The 25,378-nt window shown below is 40.9% G+C and overlaps 1 protein-coding gene across 1 annotated transcript; it reads right to left on the bottom strand.

Annotated features, from left to right (window-relative positions):
* Positions 1 to 260: 260 nt before the first annotated feature.
* LOC143570738 (putative aspartic proteinase GIP2) lies at positions 261 to 1,618 on the bottom strand. The gene has a single exon (XM_077056316.1). The coding sequence runs from the start codon at positions 1,616 to 1,618 to the stop codon at positions 509 to 511; it is 1,110 nt and encodes a 369-aa protein (XP_076912431.1). The 3' UTR covers positions 261 to 508.
* Between the last annotated feature and the right edge of the window lie 23,760 nt (positions 1,619 to 25,378).

Genomic DNA, 25,378 nt, shown 5'->3' with positions numbered 1-25,378 from the left:
CCAGCTGTGAATACTCTTTAAGATCCCGTAATTTGTTTAGACAGGATGTAAAAATCAATATACAAAACTAAACAACATTAGCTAGTAGCTCATAAGAGAGTGCATCATTAACCAGTAGGCAACCTTGGCCATATTCTTCACATTTGATCTAGATTCATCTTCATCTAAAACAGAAACATAGACACATTTGTACATTAATGCGAAATAGATATACCAACATACTAAGCAAATTGACTTACATATCAATAAAGTGGCATTAGGTTATAAAGTTATGAAAGGTTCACATTACACTTTAGAAACTAAGTACAAAAGTGGCATAAACCAACAAAAACTACACATGCATTCCATCTTGCATATAGAAGTACCTAAAATTCAAAACTCCAAACTCGAAACATTTAGGTTGGAAGATGACCCATAATCAGCTAGGCTTCTAAACTCATCCAGATTGATTGGTTCATATCAACATCATCACAAACCATAAGTCTCCTTTCTAGACCACCACCAAGTGTTACAATGATCCCCTATTAACCGAAAGTGATGCTCCAACGCTAGAACAACTATCGCCCTTGATCAGCAACGAAGAACTAAACCCCATCATACCAGTCCCCAAATCAAACTCCAACATATGATCCTCCAACTGATACCCCCCTAAAATCATTGAACCAATCATATCCATACCGCCATCCACGAACCCCAAACACATGACCGAATCACTCACTTCCACCATCGAATTCCCCCCTCGAATCCTCCACTTCACCAATTCACTCTGCAGCACCAATTCGATCTCCGGCACCACCGCCTGAGGTGTAAAACACACCCCAAAGGGAGCCACCGGAGACACCAAAGTCATGTTCATCGAAGTCGCAGCCGTAGCGAAAGCTTTTGTGAAAATCCCATACACCATAGTCTTGATAACAGTGTAAGGAAGCGTCGTACTTACTTCCACCCCTCCAATGGGCTGTCCAAGGCCTAATCTCCTACCATTGACTTTAACTGAATTAACATGAACGTAGTACCCATCTGACTCCGACATCAAGGGCGTGTACGAATACGATAAAGAGTTGGAAATCCCTGCGCCGGACATTACAAACCCGTCCGATGAAGACAAACAGACCGAAAACTTTCTGGGTAAGTCAAAATTATTAACCATCTGTGACTGAAACCCAATCTTTGACCTTCCGAAACCCAAAACGCCTTTGGCACCCTTCACCAGGCCTTTCAGTGAAGATTCCAGCGAACACGAAAACAAAAACTTACCCACCGTACCATCAACAGAGATAACATCCTCAGCCAGATCCCCAACGCTGGTCTCCCCGGTGATGGGGTTTTGATGGTGGACATCACAATAAGTTTGACTTTGACTTTGACCACCGGATTTCGCCGTCAAGCATTGGAGCGAACCGTGGGTTATTAATTCTCGAGACGGTGGGCAGTTTACCCATAGTGATGGACCGGAGAGATGAACGACGAGTTTGATCGGAATTTGAGGATCTCCGATGCGTAATTGGGTTGTGTACTGGTGGGTTTGTGGATCTTTTGTGAGTTTGAGAAGAAAGCCACGGGTAGATTGGAATATTGTGAGAAGAAAGAGAATGATAAGAGGTTGAAGAGCAGCCATTGTATTGTGGATAGACGCGGCGGGAGGTGTGTGTGTGTGTGTGTGTGTGTGTGTGTGTGTGTGTGTGTGTGTGTTATAAGAGGAATATCCACATGTGGAAATCGATTAAACTAACGTTGAAGATAACGTGACTTTGTGGGTGGATATTATTTAATTGGCTAGCTTTAGTGACACACATCATGTTCATTGCTCTTATCCTTTTGCTTCTTTTTCAATTACAAAGAATTCTGCCACTTGTTTATACAAAATTATTCTTTTGATATTTTATATTTTAAATCACGTGCGATAGAATTGGTGTTTAGAGGAAAAGTTAATTGTAATTACGTTCTTTGTGATGAATAAAAATGCATGTTTCTAACTCTTTGGTGGTTTTTCACATATATTAGGTATGTGGTGGTACTTTTTCGCAATCGGATTGTTGTCGTGAACTCAAACTTTGTTTTTTTATGAAAAGAACGTTATACCCTTGCAATTTACAATCCTAGACCTTAGGTTTGTTAAAAGATTTCCCTCCAAATTAAAATAATAACAAAATCGTGCACCATGGGTTTAAAACATGGGTCTAGCCATACTAACTACAACAAACGTAACCAACTGGACCAAAATGATTGTTGATAAAAGCTTGGTTATGTTTATTCAAATACACAAACCACAAATTCATCCCAAATTATATATATAGATAAATATCAAATGTTGGTGCCATAACTCCCTTAAAAACCAACTGTTTTAATATTTCAGATTTTAGTTTCAACAATGAAGCAAGTGTGTTAGTGATGGTATGTTGGCCAAGGTGTGTTTTGCTAAATTCTTTGATGGCAGGTTGCTAGGGTTCAAATCCTTGTGACTGCACGTATTCATCATTTTTCTATTCTATTTATTGTTTTAATTTTGGTGGGGTGTGGCTTCACATTTTTTAAAGGCCTTTTAATTTAGATTCTTTTTTCAAGTTTTTTTTCGTATAATAATTTGAGAAAATTGAGTTTTAGATTTAGTTTCGGTATTGTAACGAATTTAAGCGACGACAACTAAAAACGCAACGCGTCGTCACCACAACACCCGCGTTATTGTTTATTTAGTTTCGATATCGTAACAAACCTAGCCAATAATGGAATTAGTTTTTATGTTTACTTCTAGTATGATAACGAACCTAATTGTTACCGACTGAATGCATGTCGGCTCGCCGCAACGCACGTGTGTGTTTTGTTTTTTTTAATTATGTCAATTTTTCGAAATTACCTCGTCACCGCAACACCCGTGTTATTGTTTAACAAACCTAGCCAATACTGAAATTATTTTTTATGTTTATTTATGGTACGATAACGAACCTAATCATTACCGACCAAATGTATGTCGACTCGCCGCAACGCCCGTTTTTGTTTTGTTTTGTTTTTTTTAATATTTCAAATATTTGAAATTATTTTTTGGGTTTAGTTCCAGTGTTGTGGTGAACCTATAGATACTGACCGAAATTTCGTCACAATGCCTGTAATTTGTCAACCTAATAAACGTCATTTTACTTATATTAGCTATGTTTAATAATTTATTTTTCTATCAGATACTGACCATGTATGTGCCGCTTTCATTATAAGTTGTACGTGTGCTGACACTATTTTGGACGTTCGCATATAATTTTTTGTTTTAGTGAAGGTGTCATGACAAACTTAACTGCACCTGACCGAATTTGCGTCAGGCCGCCGCAACGCGGCGAGGTTCAAACCTAGTTAGTATAATTGAAAACTTTGTTGCCACAAAGGATTATATTTCTGTTTTTTATATATAGTAATGGTTTTGATACTTATCATATATATTGGTGTTGGCTGGATGGTTATGTTGATAAGTGTAAGTGTAAGAACCGTTTGAAACCCAAGTTCAAACCTCTAATACCGCAGATGTCTTTGTTTACCTTTTAAGTGTGTTATTTTTTATGTTAAATCTCTAATGGTGCATAAGTCTTTATTTCAGTTTTTTAAGTGTTTTATTTATGTTTTTTGTGTATCTTAAAATGGTTTGTCTTTCAATATAACTTTGGTGTGGATCGGATAGTTGTATTGTTAAACGAGAGAATTGGTGTTTAGAAGAAAAGTTAATGGTAATTACGGTCTTTGTGATGAATCAAAATGCATGTTTCAACTCTTTGGTGGTATTTTCAGATATATGAGTCATGTGGTGGTATTTTTTCGCAATCGGGTTGTCGTCGTGAACTTGTTTTTCTACAAAAAGAACATTATACCTTTACAATTTACAACTCCATTGTTTTAAATACATGCAATTTGGACCCTTGGCTTGTTAAAAGTTTTCCCTCCAAATTAAAATAATAACAAAATGGTGCACCATGGGTTTCAAACCTGGGTCTAGCCATACTAACTACAACAAACGTAACCAACTGGAGTAAAATGATTGTTGATAAAAGCTTGGTTATGTTTATTCAAATACACAAACCACATATTCATCCCAAATTGAAATTAATCACAAATTGAAACTTAATATCAATCAATCGAACATGAAACCACATATCCTAAACAAGAAACAACGTTTTCACCAAAACTTCCCAACAAATTAAACAATCTACAAACAAAATACCAATTCATGCTGCTCATCAAAGGACTCAGGCTCAGCTTTAGCTTTGGAAGCCCTAGCACGCTTCATTTGTCCGCACAGGATACTCAACCTCCTTACTCTCTTCCTACTTCAGCTCCAACTATGGCTCCTGTTGTGGCTATTCAGTAACGGCGGTGGTGGCGGCTGCGATGGAGGTGGAAGCTTCGTCCTTAGGGTTAACCGCGGCAGCGACATTACGCTTGGTACCTTTCTTGATTGTCTTGAGTGATTGAGCGCAAATTCTACAACACAAACCCAGATTCAAATTCCAATCATCAGCTCATTACCAAGAACGAAGGAAATTGGATTTGATTTGTGAGATTTGGGGATTTAGTGTAACGTCCAAATTTTTGTTAAATAATGAATGACGGAAAGTTTTGTTATTTAACTGTGTGTCGTTAAGTTAGTCGTGTGTTAAGTGTTTGGGAGTAGGATTTGGGAATGGGTGGTGGGACCCGTGAAACCCCCTCTATATAAGCCCAACCACTTCTTCTTTTCCTTTCTTTTTCTCAACACACAAACACACACATTCAAGAAACACACACATACACTCTCTCTAGCACTCGGATTTAAAATCCAAGCCAAAGAAGGGTGGAATCTCGTGTTTAACATCGTCAAGCAACAAGAATCACGTCGAGATCCTCGAGTTGTCAAGATCTTAACTCGAACCCGCAAGCAAAAGGTGGGTTTTAGTTTAAAATGGTTAAGTTTTGTGATTAGAATCGGCATGCAAACAGTTATAATGATAGATCGGGTTGTGAAATGTAAGAAAAATATAAACTTGGTAAGTTATAACCTCTCGAGTGCACTTTGTGATAAAAAGGTGGTGTTTGGACTTTGAGAGATGGGTTCAGGATCAGGTGCATGGGGTTAGAATGTGTCAAAAGTTGGGAAAGAGTAAAAATCAGGTCCTGAGGAAGAGCCACGAAGTAAAATGGCTTAAAAATGGTAAAAGTGAAGAAAGGCATGCATTTCACTTCGCTCAGCCATGAGAAGCGAAACAGGCATTTCGCTTCGCTTAGCCATGCGAAGTGAAATGCTTCCATGTGAAGCGAAACAGTTTCATGCGATGTGAAAAGCTTCCATGCGAAGCGAAACAGTTTCATGCGAAGCGAAACGCTTCCATGCGAAATTTTATAGAATTCATTTTCTGATGCATTTTTGTTAAAGGACTGTTAATGAAAATAAAATTTTTCCGAGCTGACATGGCAGCTAACCCTAGCCAGGGGCGTTGCCCCTTGGACCCTGCTAGGGGCTGCCGCCCCTAGACCCCGCTACCAGGGGCGCTGCCCCCGGACCCCCGTTAGTTGAGGGTGTCATTGACTTAGATATAAGAAGTAGTAGTAATGGATATTTGACACTCGTAATGCGTTATACAGTTAGCTGCACAGCTAAAGAAGGGCATTACTATTAACGTGCGAGAGAAACCGACTTCAGGTGAGTTTCTAGCCCCTTTATCCGTTATGTTTTTGGGGCTGTGTGCATACTCCTTTGTGATAGTTGTTAATACACCTAACTTAAATGGTAAGTGTATGATATGTGTTTGTTATATGTATGACTAAGTATTGAATGTTATTATGGAATGTTTATACAAATGAATATGTACATAAACGTATATCCATGACCAGAAGATATGTAAAGTATGTATGAATGAAAATGAATGTATGAACGAGTGACGTGACAGGTATGGTTATTGGAGACAAAGGGACCAGACCCTAAAAATATCTGAGACAGAAGGGACCAAACCCTGATAATATCTGAGATAAAAGGGACCAGACCCTGATAATATCTGAGACAGAAGGGACCAGACTCTAATAATATCTGAGACAGAAGGGACCAGACCCTAATAATATCTGTGATGGTAGAGATAGAATAGCCTATGGTAAATTACAAGGCTTTATGAAAGAAAGTAGGTAAGCGTGTGTGCATGTATATAACGTTTGTATGAAAGAAGTAAGAGTAAATAAGATATGAATACATATCTTCGGATGCGTATGAGTAAGGATATGAATGTATTGTATGTTAAATGATTAACTAGAACTCACTCAGCGTAGCTGACTTTTACTATGCACGCAGGCAAATAGATTGAGGTAGCTGACTTGAGGAGGGACACATGACATGGACAGAAGAGATTGGCATCTACGAAGAAGTGTCAAGACTGTTTTAATTAATTATTTATGAAAAGACAATTTGTATGTTAAGACAAGAATGAATGTTTTGTAATGTGATGTTTGAAGTATTTAATTATTCCGCGAAGTATTTAATTTACTCTGATTTAGAACTGGGGTTATGAGTAAATCCAACACCAAAGTAGGGTTACCGGGAACGGGGCCTTACATTTAGGTTTTTTTTAGAGGTGGTTTGCAGGTGGTGATTGAGTGGCGTTAAGGTGGAGGTAGTGGTTGTTGGCTGGTGGGTTAGGATTTCAAAGTTTGAAGATTGAAGAAGATGATGTGAGTTGCATATTTGCATGGAGTCTTTCCTACAAAACAGGCCTCGCCACGGGGGTCAAAACTGCAAATAAGTCTTATTATTATAATTATTTTTATTATTAGGCGTGAAACGACGACTTTACCCTTGGATTTAATGGTCAACCAAATGTTTGACTGGATGAAAAACCCAAATTGCAAAAAAAAAAAAAAAAAGAAAAAAGAACTATACAGGGCCCATATATACGAAAATGTCACCACGGGGTTGCAACCGGTGTTTTGGGCATCATCATGGGGGCCATGATTGCAATTAACTCCTAGAAGAATTTAATTTTCTTTTTCATTATGTCTAGAAAAAGGGATGTGATCCTCATACACCACCCCCCCAGATGACTGGCATGCCTATACGGGCTATATAGGCTACACGTGACTGTGTACGGAGGGGACAAAAAAAACAACTCTTTGTAGCCTATACGATCGTATAGATCTATACGAGTTGTACAGTTATTTAATTGCTCCTATAGCACCTAGTACACCATAAATCCTGTACGCGTCATATAGGGCTATACGACCGTATTTTGAGGTACACTTTTATTTTTATGTATGTGGACTAGATGTTTATCAGTATGTTTTGGCCAAATATTTTGTTAGTTACTTAATAATTGAATGATTATTGTGTATGGACAATTGTTGTAAGGCCCCATTCCCGGTAACCCCACTTGGGCATTGGATTTACTCATAAACACAGTCCTAAAATCAGAGTTAAATAAAACTTTCGCGGAATAATTAAAACTTCATGCATTTCATTACAAAACATCAAATCATGTCTTAACATACAAGTTGTCTTTTAATAAACATTAACATAAATGACACGTGAATCTTCCGTCTTTGATGCCAGTCTTTATCCATTTGCCACGTGTCCCACCTCAAGCAACCCGCCTCATTCTACTTACCTGCGTGCATACTAAAATTCAGCTACGCTGAGTAAGTTCCAGTTAATCAGTTAACATATATTACATTCATATCCTTACTCATACGTGTCCGAAGATACGTATTCATACGTTACCTGTTATTACCTCTTTCATACATACTTTATATACATGCATACGTACTTACATACTTTCTTTCATAAACCCTATGGTATACCATAAACTATTCTATCCTATACATCACAGATATTATAAGGGTCTGGTCCCTAACATCTTAGATATTGTAAGGGTCTGGTCCCTAACATCTCAAATATTATGAGGGTCTGGTCCCTATCATCTCAGATAATATGAGGGTCTGGTCTCTATCATCTCAGATATTGTAAGGGTCTGGTCCCTTCTGTCTCGAATAACCATACATTTATCATACGTGCATACTTTACATATCTTCTAGTTATAAATACATACATACTTATTCATACAATTATTATGTAATAATACATTCAATACACCACCATACATTCAAGTAAGTGTATTATCTATCACATAGGAGTATGCACACAGCCCCGAAACATAACAGATAAAGGGGGCTAGAACTCACCTGGAGTCGGTTTCTCTCGCCGTTAATGGTAACGCCCTTCCTTAGTTATGCACGGCTAACTGTACAATACATTATGCGTGTCAATTATCCAATACTACTACTACCTACATCTAAGTTAATGAAACCCTCAACTAACGGGGGTCCTGGGGCAGCGCCCCTGGTAGCGGGGTCTAGGGGCGGCAGCCCCTAGCAGTGTCCAAGGAGCAGAGCCCTTGGCTGAGGTTGAGCTGATGATACCCAGACCCTCATAATGTCCATAACGAGTACGGAAGGCAGTCTTAGGGATATCCTCCTCCCGAATTTTCAACTGATGATACCCAGACCTAAGGTCGATCTTCGAGAACCAACTTGCTCCTTGGAGCTGATCAAATGAGTCGTCGATCCTTGGTAGAGGGTACCAATTCTTCACAGTTAGTTTATTCAATTCACGGTAGTCGATGCACATCTGCATGCTACCGTCCTTCTTCTTTACAAATAGGACCGGGCACCCCAAGGTGAGATGCTCGGTCGAATGAAGCCCTTGTCGAGCAAGTCTTCCAGGTCAGCTCGGAAAAATTTTATTTTCATTAACGGTCCTTTACCAAAAATGCATCAGAAAATGAATCGCATGAAATTTCGCATGGAATTTCGCATGGGATTTCGCTTTGCATGGAATTTCACATCAGAAAATGGATTTCAAGAAATTTCACACGGGCATTTCGCATGAGAATTTCGCTTTGCATGGGTTGTTTCTCTTCGCTTGGCGTGCGATGCGAAATTCTTGGATTTCGCATGGCATGCGATGCGAAGCTCTTTTTATGCGAAAAAACCCCTTTTAACTTCGTTTTTACCATTTTAAGGCGATTTTCCTCCAAGACTCTTCCTTAGGACCTGATTATACTCATTTATGGGTTTCGGGTTGTACCAACTTTGTATACCCGTGTTCTATGAGGTCCGAACATCACCTTTTTGTTCTAAAACACACCCGTAAGGTTAAAACTCAACAAGTTTATGTTTTTCTTACATTTCACAACCCGATCTATCATTTTATCTGTTTGCATGTCGATTCTACCACAAAACTTAACCTTTTAAACCAAAGCTCACCTTTTGCTTGCGGGTTCGAGTTCAGATCCAGACAATACGTAGATCTGGACGTGTTCTTGCTATTTGAAGACTCTTGTACACAAAATCTTCCTTACTTTAACCCGGATTTGGGTTCGGGTCTTGAGAGAGAGTATGTGTGTGTTCTAGGGTGTGTTTGTGTGTTTTGGGAAGAAATGGTGAAAGGATGGGGGGAATGGCCTTATATAGAAGGCTATGGGCCCCACCACCCACTTCCTTTACCAAACCTAATCCTTATCCAAATATAAACACGCACACAATTAAACGAACGACACACACGTAACAATAAATTCTCTTTTATTTAGTTATCTGAAAACACGGATGTTACAATTGTAAAGCATAACATTATACAATCTTAAACGGAGGTTCTTGGGGTACAGCTACAAATTACCTAACCAGGTATGCTATGAAAATTTGTAAGACCCCGAATCCCGGGAATCCCACAGTTGGTATTCATACTCTACTTACAAAAATACTTAAACTCAAAAACAGTTCATTCCATTAAAATAACCAATTCAGAGTATAATTCAGCGGAAAATCATAATTATTAAAAAAGTTCCCAAAACCAAGGAATTATGCCCAAAACCAAATTTCAATGTATTTAATAAAACTTTAAAAGAAAAATGTTCATTATTAAAACTTCCGACTAAGTATGCCCTCCACCGTCCAAGTAGCTTCGTGCACGTCCAAGCGCTAATACATCATCCTCCTAACCTGCAACTCACACTAACATGCACACAAAGTCAGCTTGAGCTGAGTGAGTTCAAGTTTTAATATTTGACATCTAAAATTATAATAATCATAATAATTCCAAGAGTTTTAAAATAAAACGGGATACAACAGTTAGGCCATCATCAATAATAAGTAATTATACTTATATGTATATATAAACATCCATATAATTATATCCCTATAGATATCATCCAAGTAATAACATCAGGGTTGAGCACACGTACAACCCAAACACGTAACATCTCATCCAACGTATGCAAACACAAAGTAGGCATACGTAAACATTGATGTGCTAAAAGTAGTTATTAATTTGTTAACCAAAATAAACGCTAATCTAGACACTAAGTAATAAATCTATACTCTTAACTTAACTAAAACTACTAACCGGCAAGTGAACCGGTCAATTCTTGTACAGCTAAGTAAGTCCGGATATCGAACCCACGAGACTCTTTAAATTACGCAAACTTGCTAATTAGACTCAACTAATATTGACACGACTATTTGTTTATATTATTGGGGGGTTTTACTAAAAACTTATATTAAACTAATATTAAATTAATCACTAAGACTTAAAGACGACTTAAACCTAGACTTAATTCAAATGATGACAAGCAATCACCTAGGCTAGAATCCCTAATGTATCAATTGTCAATTAATTGGAAAATGCATGTTATGGAACTGGTATCATAAAATAGTCACTTAAAGAAAACCCGAACAGGACCCCTGACCCTTCTCAAGAAGACACCTATGGATCTCTACTAAGTTCTTCAAAACACCAGTTTAATAAGACTCGCTTAAGATCGCTAATTATTTTATGACAAGTACCTCTATAAGAAATCCTACCTTACAGCGCGGAAATCAAAGGTAGTTTAAAGTATTCACTAGACTAGATAGACAAGGCTGAAAAATCAAACATAGACGGACTCCTTACGAAAAACTAAATCTAGCAATCTTAAACAACCAAGACTTATCATATAATCTATCACCTCTTAGCTATTTAGATTAGCAGCATACTTAGGTCTATTTGATTTATTAATATTGTTCCTATGGCTTTATTGCAAATCAACCATAAACTAGTCAAAAACACACAGTAGATGACCTAACAGAATCCTATTATATGACAGACAATCACCAAGGAAACTGTGGAACAATAAAACCTGTCAAACAATCCTAAGCACACATATGCATCGAATAAATAACAAGAAACCTCTTACTTAATCATAAACCATAACAAACGCAAAGTCCAAACTAAAATCCAACGTCAACAAAAGTTCATCATAAACCTAGGTGGCTTAGGTGTTTAGCCAACAACCATACTCAAGAACAAACCAAAATAAATAAGTTCAAAAACTGAATTCATAAAGAAAACAATAAAATCAAACCAAATAATAATGATGTTTGGATGAGTAGGCGTTGAACCCAAACGCTCTCTGCTCGATAACTCCCGAGCAGAGAGCAATTTGTAAGAAAGTAAGTTGGAAGTAGGCGTTGAACCCAAACGCTCTCTGGTCTCTGCTCGATAATTCCCGAGCAGGGTTTTGTGTTATAATAAAAAATGTTATACTTTAGTCCTTAGAGTTGGAAGTATACAGCAAGTTGTAAGAAAGTAAATGGATTTAATGTACCAGAAAGATGACAAGGTGATCGAGGAACGCCATATAACTCCTGAGAAATATACATACTTTACAAGCTTTGCATCCTTTGACCGAAAAATAATGGGCGTTACAAGTCCACCCCCCTTACAGTGGGATTCGTCCCCAAATCCCGATGCGACAGGAACAACTGCGGATGGAGTTCCATCATGTCGTCTTCGGACTCCCAAGTAGCGTCGGAACCCCTACGGTGTCTCCACTGCACCTTCACCTGCCTAACCACTTTATTCCTCAAACGCCTTTCCTGACGGTCAAGAATAGCGATAGGTTCTTCAACGTAGTTCAGTTTACTATCAAGCTCAATGTCATCAAGAGGCACATGGGCCTCCTCATCTGCTAAACATTTCCTCAAATGAGACACGTGGAAAGTAAGATGAATCCTCGCGAGCTCATCGGGCAATTCCAGTCTATATGCTACCTCACCAACACGGGACAATATACGGAACGGACTTATGAACCTTGGACTAAGGTTCCCCCTCTTACGAAAACGAATGATGCCCTTCCAAGGAAAAACTTTTAACATAAATCGATCACCAGCCTCGAACACAATAGGTCTTCGCCTTTTATCCGCATAGGACTTTTGACGATCCTGAGCGGGCTTCATAAAAGCCTTAATCTTATCAAGCTTCTCCGTCGTAGCCTCAACCACCTCCAAACTACCCAACTGTTTCTGTCAAATGGAACCCCAACAGACCGAGTCCTACACCTCCTACCATACAACATCTCAAACAGTGGCATCCCAATCGTGGCGTGGTAACTGTTATTATAAGAAAATTCAACCAACGGCAAATGGCGGTCCCAACTACCACCAAAATCGATAACACTAGCTCACAACATATCCTCGAGAGTCTGAATGGTCCTTTCGGATTGACCATCCGTATGCGGGTGATAAGCAGTACTGATGAGAAGTTTGGTACCCATCTCCTCATGAAACGTTTTCCAGTACCTGGAGGTAAAACGTGTATCCCTATCCAAAACAATAGATACCGGCACCCCGTGCCTAGAAACAATCTCACGAATAAACACATCGGCCAGCTGCTCAGAATTAAAAGTTTCTCGAATTGGCAAGAAATGAGCGCTCTTGGTCAATATATCAAAGATTACCCAGATGGTGTCGTAATTACCCCTAGGAGTACGAGGCAGTTTAGTCACAAAATTCATCGTAAGATGCTCCCACTTCCACTCAGGTATTTCCAGGGGTTGAAGTTTCCCGAAAGGCTTCTGGTGCTCGGCCTTAACTTGTAGACACGTCAAACACTTGCTCACGTACTGAGCCGCCTCATACTTCATTGCAGGCCACTAATAATTTTTCTTCAGGTCTTGGTACATCTTGGTCGCGCCCAGATGAATGGAATAGCGCGACTTGTGTGCTTCATCCAATATTTTATCCCTGAATCCACCATACCTGGGTACCCATAAACGACCATCCTTATACTTCACCCCGTCACCGACGTCTTCCAACAATTTTCCTGACTCCAAATCCGCTCTGACATAATCCATTCCACCTGTAAAGCCTCATTCTGAACGTTGGCTATTTGCTTCAAGATATTGGGTTTGAGAATAAGCTGGTAAGATTTCACCCGGATAGGTTTCGGTCTCTCCTTCTGGCTCAACGCGTCGGCTACCACGTTAGCCTTACCGGGATGGTACATAATCTCCAGATCATAATCCTTAATCAACTCCAACCATCGACGCTGCCGCATATTCATTTCCTTTTGTTCGAAGAAATACTTTAAGTTCTTATGATCGGTATAGATAACACAAGGGACACCGTACAAATAATGCCTCCACAACTTAAGCGCAAACACAACCGCCGCCAGTTCCAAATCATGAGTAGGATAATTCACCTCATGAGGCTTTAACTGCCGTGAGGCATAAGCGATGACTCGTCCTCGCTGCATCAGAGCACCCCCAAGCCCCTAGTAAGAGGCATCAAAATAAAAAACCAGATCGTTAGTGCCATTGGGTAATGCTAAAATCGGAGCATGCGTCAACCTGTTCTTTAATTTGAGAAAAGCCTCCTCCTGCTCGGTACCCCAAACAAACTTAACACTCTTCTTGGTCAACTTGGTCAATGATGAAGCAATTTTCGAAAAGTCAGGAATGAAGCGGCGGTAATACCCCGCCAAGCCCAGAAAGCTACGGATTTCGGACGGAGACTTAAGAGATTTCCATTCGTTTACGGCTTCCACCTTTGCAGGGTCAACCAAAATACCACACGGGTTAATAACATGACCAAAGAACTGAACCTCGCGTAACCAAAAAGAACACTTAGAAAATTTCGTGTACAACTTATTCTTTCGCAGAGCTTCTAAAACTTCTGTGAGATGATCGGCGTGATCGGATTCACTTTTGGAATACACCAGAATGTCGTCGATAAACACAATAACCGAACGAGCGAGAATCAGCCTACACACCCGGTTCATAAGATCCATGAACGCAGCCGGTGCGTTGGTCAAACCAAAAGACATCACTAGGAATTCATAACGTCCTTAACGAGTACGGAAGGCAGTCTTAGGGATATCCTCCTCCCAAATTTCAACTGATGATACCCAGACCTAAGGTCGATCTTCGAGAACCAACTAGCTCTTTGGAGCTGATCAAATAAGTCGTCGATCCTTGGTAGAGGGTACCGATTCTTCACAGTGAGTTTATTCAATTCACGGTAGTCGATGCACATCCGCATGCTACCATCCTTCTTCTTTACAGACAGGACCGGGGCACCCCAAGGTGAGATGCTCGGTCGAATGAAGCCCTTGTCGAGCAAGTCTTCCAATTGAGCCATAAGTTCTTTCATTTCATTCGGTGCTAGACGGTAAGGGGCTCGAGCAACGGGTTTTGCGCCCGGCACAAGGTCTATCTGGAACTCGACCTTGCGATCCGGCGGCACATCTAACAAATCATCTGGAAATACATCCGGAAGTCCCAAAACAATAGGAACATCACCGACGGTAGCCACCTCAGTATCACGTTTATAGCATACGCCAGATACGCCCCGCACCCCCGCTGCATCAATTTTCCCGCCTTAAGCATAGATATGATATGTGGCGTCGCACCATTCCGATCACCGAAGACCGTAATTTGGGTCCCATCCGGGGCCCTTAGACGTACAAGTTTTTGACCACAAACGATCTGAGCATCAACACTTGCGAGCCAATCCATCCCAAGCACCACATCGAAACAACCAAGCGGCATTAAGTACAGCTGCACCGGAAATCTATACCCAGACAACTCGATGGAACAACCCTGGATAGCCCTAGACACGGAAACGGACTTTCCTACGGCGACATCAACCTCAAACACATCGACTACGCGCTTGGGTGATTTATTCAAGGAGGAACAGAGAGCGGTAGACACGAAACTTCTACTGGCACCCGAATCAAATAAGACCGATGCCAGTAATTCATCAAGTAAAAAGGTACCTAGGATAATATTACACTACTGCTTAGCTACATGATCACACATACGATCCCGAAAGGATGAGAAATTATAACGGTAGAATATATAGATGAATGAGGAAAAAGTACCTGAAACAACGTCCGCATCCTCATTCGCCTCTCTCTTAGAGATGTTGAAGGCCCTCGCTCTGACCTTCGGCTTCTCTTCCACTTTCCTCCTCGAGGAAGTCCCCTGACCGGACCCCCCTACCTTGCTAGTAGGACAGTTTGATGCCAAGTGGCAGGCACCCTTACAGCGGAAACAAGTCAACGTCGGACACTCGAAATGGGGGTGTCCAACCTTATCACATCGAAAACAGGAACCAGACCCAAGCTTACATTCCCCCCTTGTGCGGTTTCCCGCACTTCTTGCAATTACAAAATGCCACGTCCATTTTAAAATCCGAAGTCTCAGTCTTTGCCCTCTTCTCAGCCAAATTAAAGTTGTTTCCCCTGGGTCGTTTACCGTACGAATTTGACTTCCAAGTCTTCCTAGTCTCGGTCGGCGGCAACTTCTCCCTCTAATCATATAATGCGCCCGCTAGGGTAACCACCGAGTGAAAAGAGCTCATGTCGGTGGTCACCACACCCCTACGAATATCCACCGGAAGACCCTTCACATACTTCTTAATCCTCTTAGCTTCAGGAGTAACCAGATCAGGACATAATCGAGCTATCTTATTAAACTTTGTGGTATACTCCCGATGCGTCAAACTATCCGCCTCCAAGGTTATGAATTCCTGTTCAATCTTATCCAATTCATGCGGAGGACAAAACTGATCAAGAACCACTTTCTTCAACTCATCCCATGTCATCCTCCTAATAGTACGATCACCCATAGCCTGCGCCAGATTATCCCACCAACACAGTGCCTCAGAACGAAACGAGGCAGTAGCATAAGTCACCATGTCATCCCCCTTACATTTACTAACCCTCAGAATGGCCTCCATCTCCCTCACCCACTGATGTGCTGCCAACGCATCCTTAGTACCATCGAAAGAAGGAGGATCACACTACTTAAAGTCTCCATACGAACAACCCCGGGTAGATACACTAATAGTCCGTACATCGTCTTCATCCCCACTCGGCACATACACCTCCTCCTCATCCTTGACCTGTGTCTCCTTACCCCTCCTTTCCTTATCCGAACCCTTACCAACCAATGACTCCTCCATGGCCCTAACGGCCTCAACAACGATCTCGGGTATAGCGTCATGGAGCACCTGGTAAACCTCATCCGCGATTGCCACGCGCATAGCAGGATCTAAGGCGGGGTTATCCCCCTCCTCATGAATCGGGGTTTCTTCCTGCTGGGGAGTAGGATTCTCACTCTCGGCTTCGGCACTTGGCTTACGACCACGACCACGAACACTAGGACCACCTCTCTTAGCAGCACGAGTATTAACCATGACTTATCCCTATAAAGACAGAATTTTAACAATGGTCATGTACAAGTGGCACTTAGAACATGTAAGGTAAGGGCAAACTGCTAAGGACGTTGATCAAGTGTAATTAGTCGTTTACTTTACCCGCCCGTCCTAATCACCCCCTGCCCCTAACCACATTAGCATTCTATCTAACACTTAAAAAATTAATCATATACTGAAAAATTTAAAATCCAAAGGAATGACTAACAATTAAAGTTACCTCTTGGCGTGCAGCTACTCGCGGTGGGCATACTAGTCTCTTCCCTTACAGTTCGAGTCCAAGCATTCGGGGATGCTCGGATCCCTCGAACCATGGCTCTGATACCAACTTGTAAGACCCCGAATCCTGGGAATCCCACAGTTGATATTCATACAAGAAACTTACAAAAATACTTAAACTCAAAAATAGTTCATTCCATTAAAATATCCAATTATAATTCAGCGGAAAATCATAATTATTAAAAAAGTTCCCAAAACCCGGGAATTATGCCCAAAACCAAATTTCAATGTATTTAATAAAACTTTAAAAGAAAAATGTTCATTATTAAAACTTCCGACTAAGTATGCCCTCCACCGTCCAAGTAGCTTGTCGGACCGGTGCGGGACACGGTTTCCCAACGATTCACGGGGCAACGTGTTAGAGTGCGGAATCCTCTAACACGGCGATTCGGTGGTGATCAACAACGCACGGTTACGATTCCTAAGACGGTTTGACACCTAGGGACGGAGGAAAAGACCGACACGACGAAGATGGGCAGAGAGGATTTTCGGCAGTAGCAGGTTCGTGACTGTGTGTAATGTGTGCTCTCCCTTGTGAAATTTCCTAAGTTTCGTTTATATATCGTATACTGATTCGATCGAATGAGTATCTCATTCGATCGAATGAGTCCTGGTTCGATCGAATCAGTCACTGATTCGATCGAATCAGTTTCTTTTGACATTTTCAGTCCGTTAACTTGGTTTCACGATCGTTATTTTCATATCGAACCATCCTGATAGAACTGGGGACATACACATGACATTTCATGTCCTAACAAACTCCCCCTTGGAGCCAGTTCTATTTACTTATAATCAATCGAGTTCTCTTGCTCGATCGTAACTCCCCCTTGGAGTTATCTCACTCTCTCTTTTCTCAAAGCTAGTGGTGCGCACGTTGCATCCACGAACTCCTTTCTTCATGAAGTTCTCTCAAGATCAAATGGTTCAGTCAGTCAGACTTACCATAGGTTCCGCAAATCCTGAGAAGCTGTCAATTGGAATTTTAGATAAACATTTAAGCACAATCTATCACAATGTTCCAAAACAAATTACATTCAACTCAAGAACAAATACAATCAGAAGATTAAACCTTGAATTACAACAAGAAACAAAATAAACATGACAATTAAGCTTCAGTTTCTTGTGCATACTTCTTCTGTTGCTCTTTCCAGTTTGATCCTGCATGTATGTCATAGGCAAAGCAAATCCTAATGACATTTCTATACGTTAATGCTTGCTCTCTGTCTTCGGGGGCATAAAGAATCTCTGTCTTGTATAGTGTATAGACATCCTCCCGTGACAAGTTTGTGAGCCACATAGGATCAAATATGCGAATTGTGCTCCAATTTCCATTGTCGTTGAGCACGATAACTGCTTCATGCAGTCTTCCATCATAGTACCAATGCCTGAATGCTTTGTAGAAGTCCTGCTTCATCTTTCTTAGAGGAATCTTCTTCATCGTGAGTGGTGGCATGTACTTCAAGATAATCATTGGCCTGTTGGTGATCGGATCGATCTCCTTTTTACTTGTATATCTCTTTGGCCTCTGTGGAGTGATCATCTTCCATTTTGAGTTGTATTCCTTTCGCAATACACTCTGATAGTACGTGGCAAATGGAGATGAACTGGCGTAAAGCATATCAAGATAGTTCAGACGGTTTAGATCATAAGTAGGAAGAGTCTTCAAGTCAGTGATACGTTGAAAGTACTCAACCCCTTTTTCTCTCTTGATAGCAATGCAATTAAGATCCTTCAGACACGCCCAAGCAATAATCTCTCCTGAAGTTCTACGACCCTTCATCTTATAAGACGTTGTGTGAGGAATGGTCGGCTTTGCTTGTCGTCTGGACCTTATCTTCTCAAGAATAGCGTTGAAAGCTTTCTTGCATTCTTCTGTTTTCTCAACGAATTCGGCTTGATCTGCTTCAGAAGGCTGTTTCATTGTGTTTGACCTTTTCTCAGCCTTCTTCTGTATTTCCTCCTCTGTTACATTTTGGAAGAAACTTGCAGAGTTAGGAAGATTGTCAGTTTGAGACGTGTAGTATTCTGGATATTCTTCCTGTGTCAAGTCTTCCATTTCAACTTCATCAAATTGAGAGGGATCAGCGGCCGTAGATGATGTTGAGTCAGGTGTAGCAGCCAAAGAAGATGTTTGTTCTGTTGAAGGCAAAGCCAGATACTTGCCTGTTTCTTCATTGTATAGCTCAAACATTTGTTCCAGTTCTTCTTCTGTGAAATTGTGTGAAATTTCACCTTCTTCCAAGTCTCCACTTGCGAAGTTTTGCTGCTCATATGGATTGTCCAGTAAAAACGTGAAATATTCCGCTGCTGTTTTTGATTGCAGCGGTTGGACATTAAACGGATCAGCATCACCTGGTTGATTAAAAACCACAATGTAACACAAATTTTAAATAAACATATGTAATATCATAAACATGAAATACAATACCATTACATATGAAACTAAGTTTACACACAAATCATTAATTAAAAAGATTTAACATTTAAGTCCTCACTACATTCACTCAAATTCCTCTTAAATACCTTCACCTCCATCATCAGAAGAGTCCAGTTCGTCTGTGTCCACATCGACATTGGTTGGACCTTCCAGACGAAGAACATCTCCTTTCAGCTCGGTCACTTTTGCTTCAAGGCTTAGATTTGACTCTTTCAGCTTGTTGATCGAAGATCCTTGTTCAGCGACAGTAGCATTTAGCTGACTGTTTTCAAGCCTGAGCATTTCGTTCTCAGCTTGAAGTTTAGCAATCTGCTCATCTCTGAGTCGATTCTGTTCTTCTTGCTCTGTCTTGAACAATAACATCTTCATCATAGCCTTGTGAAGATCAGCAATTTCAGATGCAACCTTTTGAGGTATAGACATTTCCGGTTGAGGTTGAGGAGTAGGTTGTGGTGCTGACTGCGGTGTTGGTGGCTGTGCTGGTTGAGCAGGAGGGGCAGCAGAAGTCCCAACTGATGGTACCATTGAAGGACGTGGTTGATCGGAAAATAAACTCCGATACTTTCTTGTAACCTTCTTCTTCTGCCTCTTTGCAGGCCTTTCTTCAGTCGCATCTATCTCAGCCGGTTGTTTCTCGGCTCTAACTTCTTCACCAGCCTCCAGATCCTCAACATTTAAATACCAATCAGCCTGTTTTTCCTCTTCTGTCCTTGTGTCTTCCGGGACCGCCACCTCCTCAGTGTCAGAATCGTCGCTGGATTCCTGATACGGTAAATTCTCGACGTCTGAATCACTGGCAGCATTTCTCCACTTCCTCTTCGGAGGGGCCCTGTAGGACGGATTGACTATATGCCCGAAGCATCGTTTGAGTGGTGGCCTGGTGGGACGTTCTTTGTAGGATTTGAGACGGTTGAGAGTCTCATTCTTCATGTGGTCCAGTTTCACCACATCACCTTCATTTTCTTTCAGTAGACCCGGTGCTTGAGTATCAACTATCATCTGAACGAACCTCGGGTACTGAAGAAACTTCTCGCTCTTCCCTTGTTTCAACGTGATGTTTTCCACCATATGACCAAACGTCATTTGAGAGAAGTTGTAGGGGCGGTTCATCACCAGAGCAGCTACGGTGAACTGCATGCTTTCCCTCAGCTTGTCAAAGCTAGTTCGTTGAGGCCCCAAGCAATGCATCACCACGTGTGCCAGATACTTGAATTCGGGGCACAGGTTGGCTTTGTGAAGCAGACCGGCATTGAGATCGCCGTCATACTTCATTCTTGCGAAACATCCTCTAGTTGCCGCAGGATGTAATGATGTAGGGTCTGATTCTAAGTCTACAAAGCCGCAGACTTCTCGGATTACCTGGGCAGATATTACGATGGCATGCCCTCTGACCGTGGAGCGAATAACCGACGGCACGACTGTTTTGTCGTGCGTGGCATTCCTCCAGAACTCTTGTTGAATTGACATTATAGGCTCAACGATCCTCGAGATAGGTCCAGAAATCCTTGACCTCTTCAGAAATTTGATAACTGTTGCAAAATCCTTCCCGTGGCTAGACTTTTCGTCCAGGAAAGCCACGATATTGTGCTTGATAGACGTTTTGAATGGAGCAACCACTTCTGCAACTTCAGCCATTGAATCTGTAAACTTAAACGTGTTAGAACGAACAGATATCGAAACGACTGAATGCGTTTAAAATTTTCAAATTTTCTGGACTAGTTCGATCGAACGAGCAACACATTCGATCGGGTGAGCTATTCATTCGATCGAATGAGATCTGGTTCGATAACAGACAATCGAATGAGATAGATCTTATCATTTACTTCTGATTCGATCGAACTACTAATCGAATAAGTCACATTCGATCGAATAAGGAACTCGTTCGATCGAATAGACTGATTCGACTCATTCAAGCAGAAGCCCAGAAATGAAGAACACCCGAACCCGGAAAACCAAAACGACCAAAAACCCGATCAAAACACGGTTAAAAACAAGTAAAACTTACATTTTTGTAATCTACGTGAAGAACACCCGAAGCCCAGTTTTGTCTGTTATCATAGTACCCCCTGGATTTGACATTTTGGGGTGTAGTTTGTCTAGGAGGGTGTTTTGGGAAATTATGTTTTTCATTAACGTTACCCTCCTTTACAAACTGGGTACTATGTTCCACATAGACTTTCTCAGATTTAGGATTAAACTTTTTCTTCTGAGAATTTCTTGTTGTTGTTGCCTTTGACTTAGATGGTGGTGGGCCCGACTTAGTTGTGGAACCTAAGTCTGTGACAACAACATTTTGTTTGGACTCAGGAGCCGGGTCAATGACTTCTTTTCCCTTAGACTTAGAAATTTGGTTTGTGTCCTCGGGTATATAATCATTTGATTCATCATCCGGCACAGCTCCTGGTGTGCTTGCAAATTGATTCAGGATCGGGGGTGGGACATAGTTATATCCCACGCCTTTTTCCTTTTTGCCTCGGAACTCAGGAATGATGTGTTCTAATAAATAAGATGAATTTGAGTAACTTTTTAATTTGAAATTCAATGATTCAAAATCAGCTTTCAAGTTTTCCAATTCCTTTTTCAAAACATTATTCTTATTTATGTGAAAATTGATAGAATCTTGTTGATTCAGAACACATATTTCCAGTTCCTTGTTCTGACGCTTAAGGCTATCAATCTTTTCTTTAAAAGCAGACTCTTTCTGCTTCCAAGCCTTATTCTGTGCAAGCGCGTCAGTCAGTTCCATTAAAGATCTTGAGGCTGCTTGTTTGTAAGCCTCGAGATCTTCAATTCTCTCTTTTAGAGATTGAATTTCTTGTTCATACAATTCACATTTTAAACATTTAACATTTTCTGGTTTGGGAGTTGATGGGTTAGAACTTACCTTGGCATTTGATGTCTCTGCCATGAATGCAAAGCAAAGATTCCCAGCTTTTTCCAGAAACGATGCAGAAGTTGCTTTAGACTCTACTTCGTTGACTTCTTCAACTTTAGCAGCCTCTGCGGGAATTGTCGAACATGGAGATATTTGAGGAACATTTGACTCTTTATCGTGATCCTCCTTAATCTCCAAAGATACCACTTCAACCTCAGGTTCTTCTTCATGGACTTCAGCAGCTGGTTCATCGACAATATATTCTTCATTGATCGAGGAAACAACAGACTCGGTTTCAGAGTTTCCATCTACTATTGTGACATCAGCCATGTTGATGCTGAAGTTCCATGTCTCGCCTTCATCCCCTTGAACTGCAAGAGCAGTTTCATTGTTGATGTTGACGTTGTTTGCTGCGGTTTGATTTTGAGGGACCAGTTGTCTCTCAAGGTTGACAGTTGCAGCAGCTGCAGCAGGAGTGGATGATGATGAAGTGGTTCGGAAGGGATATTGGTGACCTTCCCTTCTTGGCTTCGAACACTCCTTGGCAAAGTGACCAAGTTCGCCACAGTTGTAGCATTTTACTTTGTTTTTATCAAAGCCGAACTTGGATTTGTTGTTTATTGAGAGGGCCTGACCTGTTTTCTTCGTCCACTTTCTGGCCCTTCGGAACGCACTGCCAAGAGCCCACATAATGTCTATGCGTTCCATATCATCTTCGTCAAGCTGTTCATAGTCATCACTGTCCAGATGACTATTTCCTAGCTTACCCGCCACCATTAAACTGTAGGACTCAATTATCGTGCCTAGAGTTGCCATGTGTTCTTTGGCAACCTCCACTGTTACTGTTCCCAAGCCTTCAGTATTCAACGTTGCTTTCTCCGTTGACTTGGGTCCGGAGTTAGTACTTGAATTTCCAGAAGTTGATGATGGGACGGAAGATCTCGTTTCAGTCCCCTTTGATTGATTTGACGTTGAGGAGACAAAAGCAGTCTTCATCGGAGCATGATCAGTTGAATCTGACATAGGAGGTTTTGACATATAGAGTGATTTGTCAGAAGTTGATCTCGGTTTTCTGGAGGAGGCTCTTAGTTCAGCCTCTTCTTGTCTGATTTCTTTAATAAAATCAGACAGGAGAATCGTCTCCAGCTGATGACTTCTTCTCATTACTGTCAGGAAGGTGTTCCAGCTGGTTGGAAGTCCTTGAGCAAGACATCTAACCTTTTCAGTCCCTGTTGTTTTGACATTATAGGACTTGAGTTCTGACATTAGATGATAGAATCTCGACCGTAACGATTCAATGTCTTCTCCCGATTCTGGACCAAACAAATCAAATTCACGCTTGAGCTCCCGTGCGTGAATTTCTCTAAGTGAGTCAGATCCTTCACATCGTTCAACCAGTGCGTTCCAAAGAGTTGACGCTGTTGTAAACTGGTTAAACTGATGGAAGAGATCGCTTGAAAGTGCTTGTGACAGTAACGAGAAGGCTTTCTTCTCAGCATCAAAGGCTATCCTTTGATCTTCAGACAGCCTAAAGTAACTCAAAGTCTCACCATCATCATTTGTCGGATGCACCCAAGTTGTCTGAACAGCTTCCCAAAGTCCAGGATTCACACCTGTTATATGAATTTGAAATCTTGTCTTCCAGGTTGTAAAATCGTTTAAAGTCATTAGCTTTGGTGGCTTGTTATAGCTTCCCGATTCAGAGTCACTTTCGAGAATCGATTGAATCCTCTTGTTGGTACTCGAACTTGCAGCCATCTTTGTTTCTTTGCTTTAACGTTGAACTGTTGATCGAATGGGTTTGATTCGATCGGATGAGTGACCTATTCGATCGAATGTGTTTTGGTTCGATCGAATGTCTCTCTGAAATGCTGATCTGTAAGTTATTCGATCGAAATTGAATCTGGTTCGATCGAATGGGTTGAGAGGTGTGATCGAAAGAGTTTCTGGTTCAATCGAACGGGTTCTGACAGTCGAATAAGACAAAGATCGAATCGGCGGATCGAATAAAAGACTTATTCGATCGAATGGTGACTAATTCGATCGAATGAACAAATCTGGTTCGATCGAATGAACTAGGAGTAATTCTCGGCGGGAAAAACTGATTCGGTCAAAGTTCAAACTTGTTCGATCGAATAGGAAGGCTATTCGATCGAATGAGTTCCAAAAATAGACTGGTTCGATCGAAATTTCTGGAAATTCTAAAATTAGAAGATTTTGACGGATTTTCGAATTTTGAATCAAAAACACGAATTTTGAAAGATCAAGAGGCAAATTAAGATCGAAATATGACTTTTAACACAAAAACAACTTAAGACCAACCAAAAAAACAGATCAAAACCACCAAAAATACGAAGAACACGAAGAACGCGAAGAACGTTCTTGACGAAACTCGAACTTTTAACACACAATTCTAAGATCAAAACACCAAAATATGACAATTTTAACAGTTTTTGACAAGAACACGACGAACACCAAGATCAAAAACACCAAAAATTCGGAATTTTCCGGCAAAAATTACGATTTTCGCGAGAAAAACACGAATTTCACCACGAATCTAACGTGAATCAAGAACCAAAGGCTCTGATACCACTTTGTCGGACCGGTGCGGGACACGGTTTCCCAACGATTCACGGGGCAACGTGTTAGAGTGCGGAATCCTCTAACACGGCGATTCGGTGGTGATCAACAACGCACGGTTACGATTCCTAAGACGGTTTGACACCTAGGGACGGAGGAAAAGACCGACACGACGAAGATGGGCAGAGAGGATTTTCGGCAGTAGCAGGTTCGTGACTGTGTGTAATGTGTGCTCTCCCTTGTGAAATTTCCTAAGTTTCGTTTATATATCGTATACTGATTCGATCGAATGAGTATCTCATTCGATCGAATGAGTCCTGGTTCGATCGAATCAGTCACTGATTCGATCGAATCAGTTTCTTTTGACATTTTCAGTCCGTTAACTTGGTTTCACGATCGTTATTTTCATATCGAACCATCCTGATAGAACTGGGGACATACACATGACATTTCATGTCCTAACAAAGCTTCGTGAACGCCCAAGCGGTATTGCATCCTCCTCCTAACCTGAAACTCACACTAACATGTACACAAAGTCAGCTTGAGCTGAGCGAGTTCAAGTTTTAATAAATGACATCTAAAATTATAATAATCATAATCATTCCAAGAGTTTTAAAATAAAACGGGATACAACAGTTAGGCCATCATCAATAATAAGTAATCATACTTATATGTATATATAAACA

Source organism: Bidens hawaiensis, unplaced genomic scaffold (assembly GCF_021521415.1).
Source record: "Bidens hawaiensis isolate Kalapana, Puna unplaced genomic scaffold, B.hawaiensis_p1.1 tig00001299_1, whole genome shotgun sequence".
NCBI classification, from domain to species: domain Eukaryota; kingdom Viridiplantae; phylum Streptophyta; class Magnoliopsida; order Asterales; family Asteraceae; genus Bidens; species Bidens hawaiensis.
This window is presented reverse-complemented; position numbering and strand designations above follow the sequence as displayed.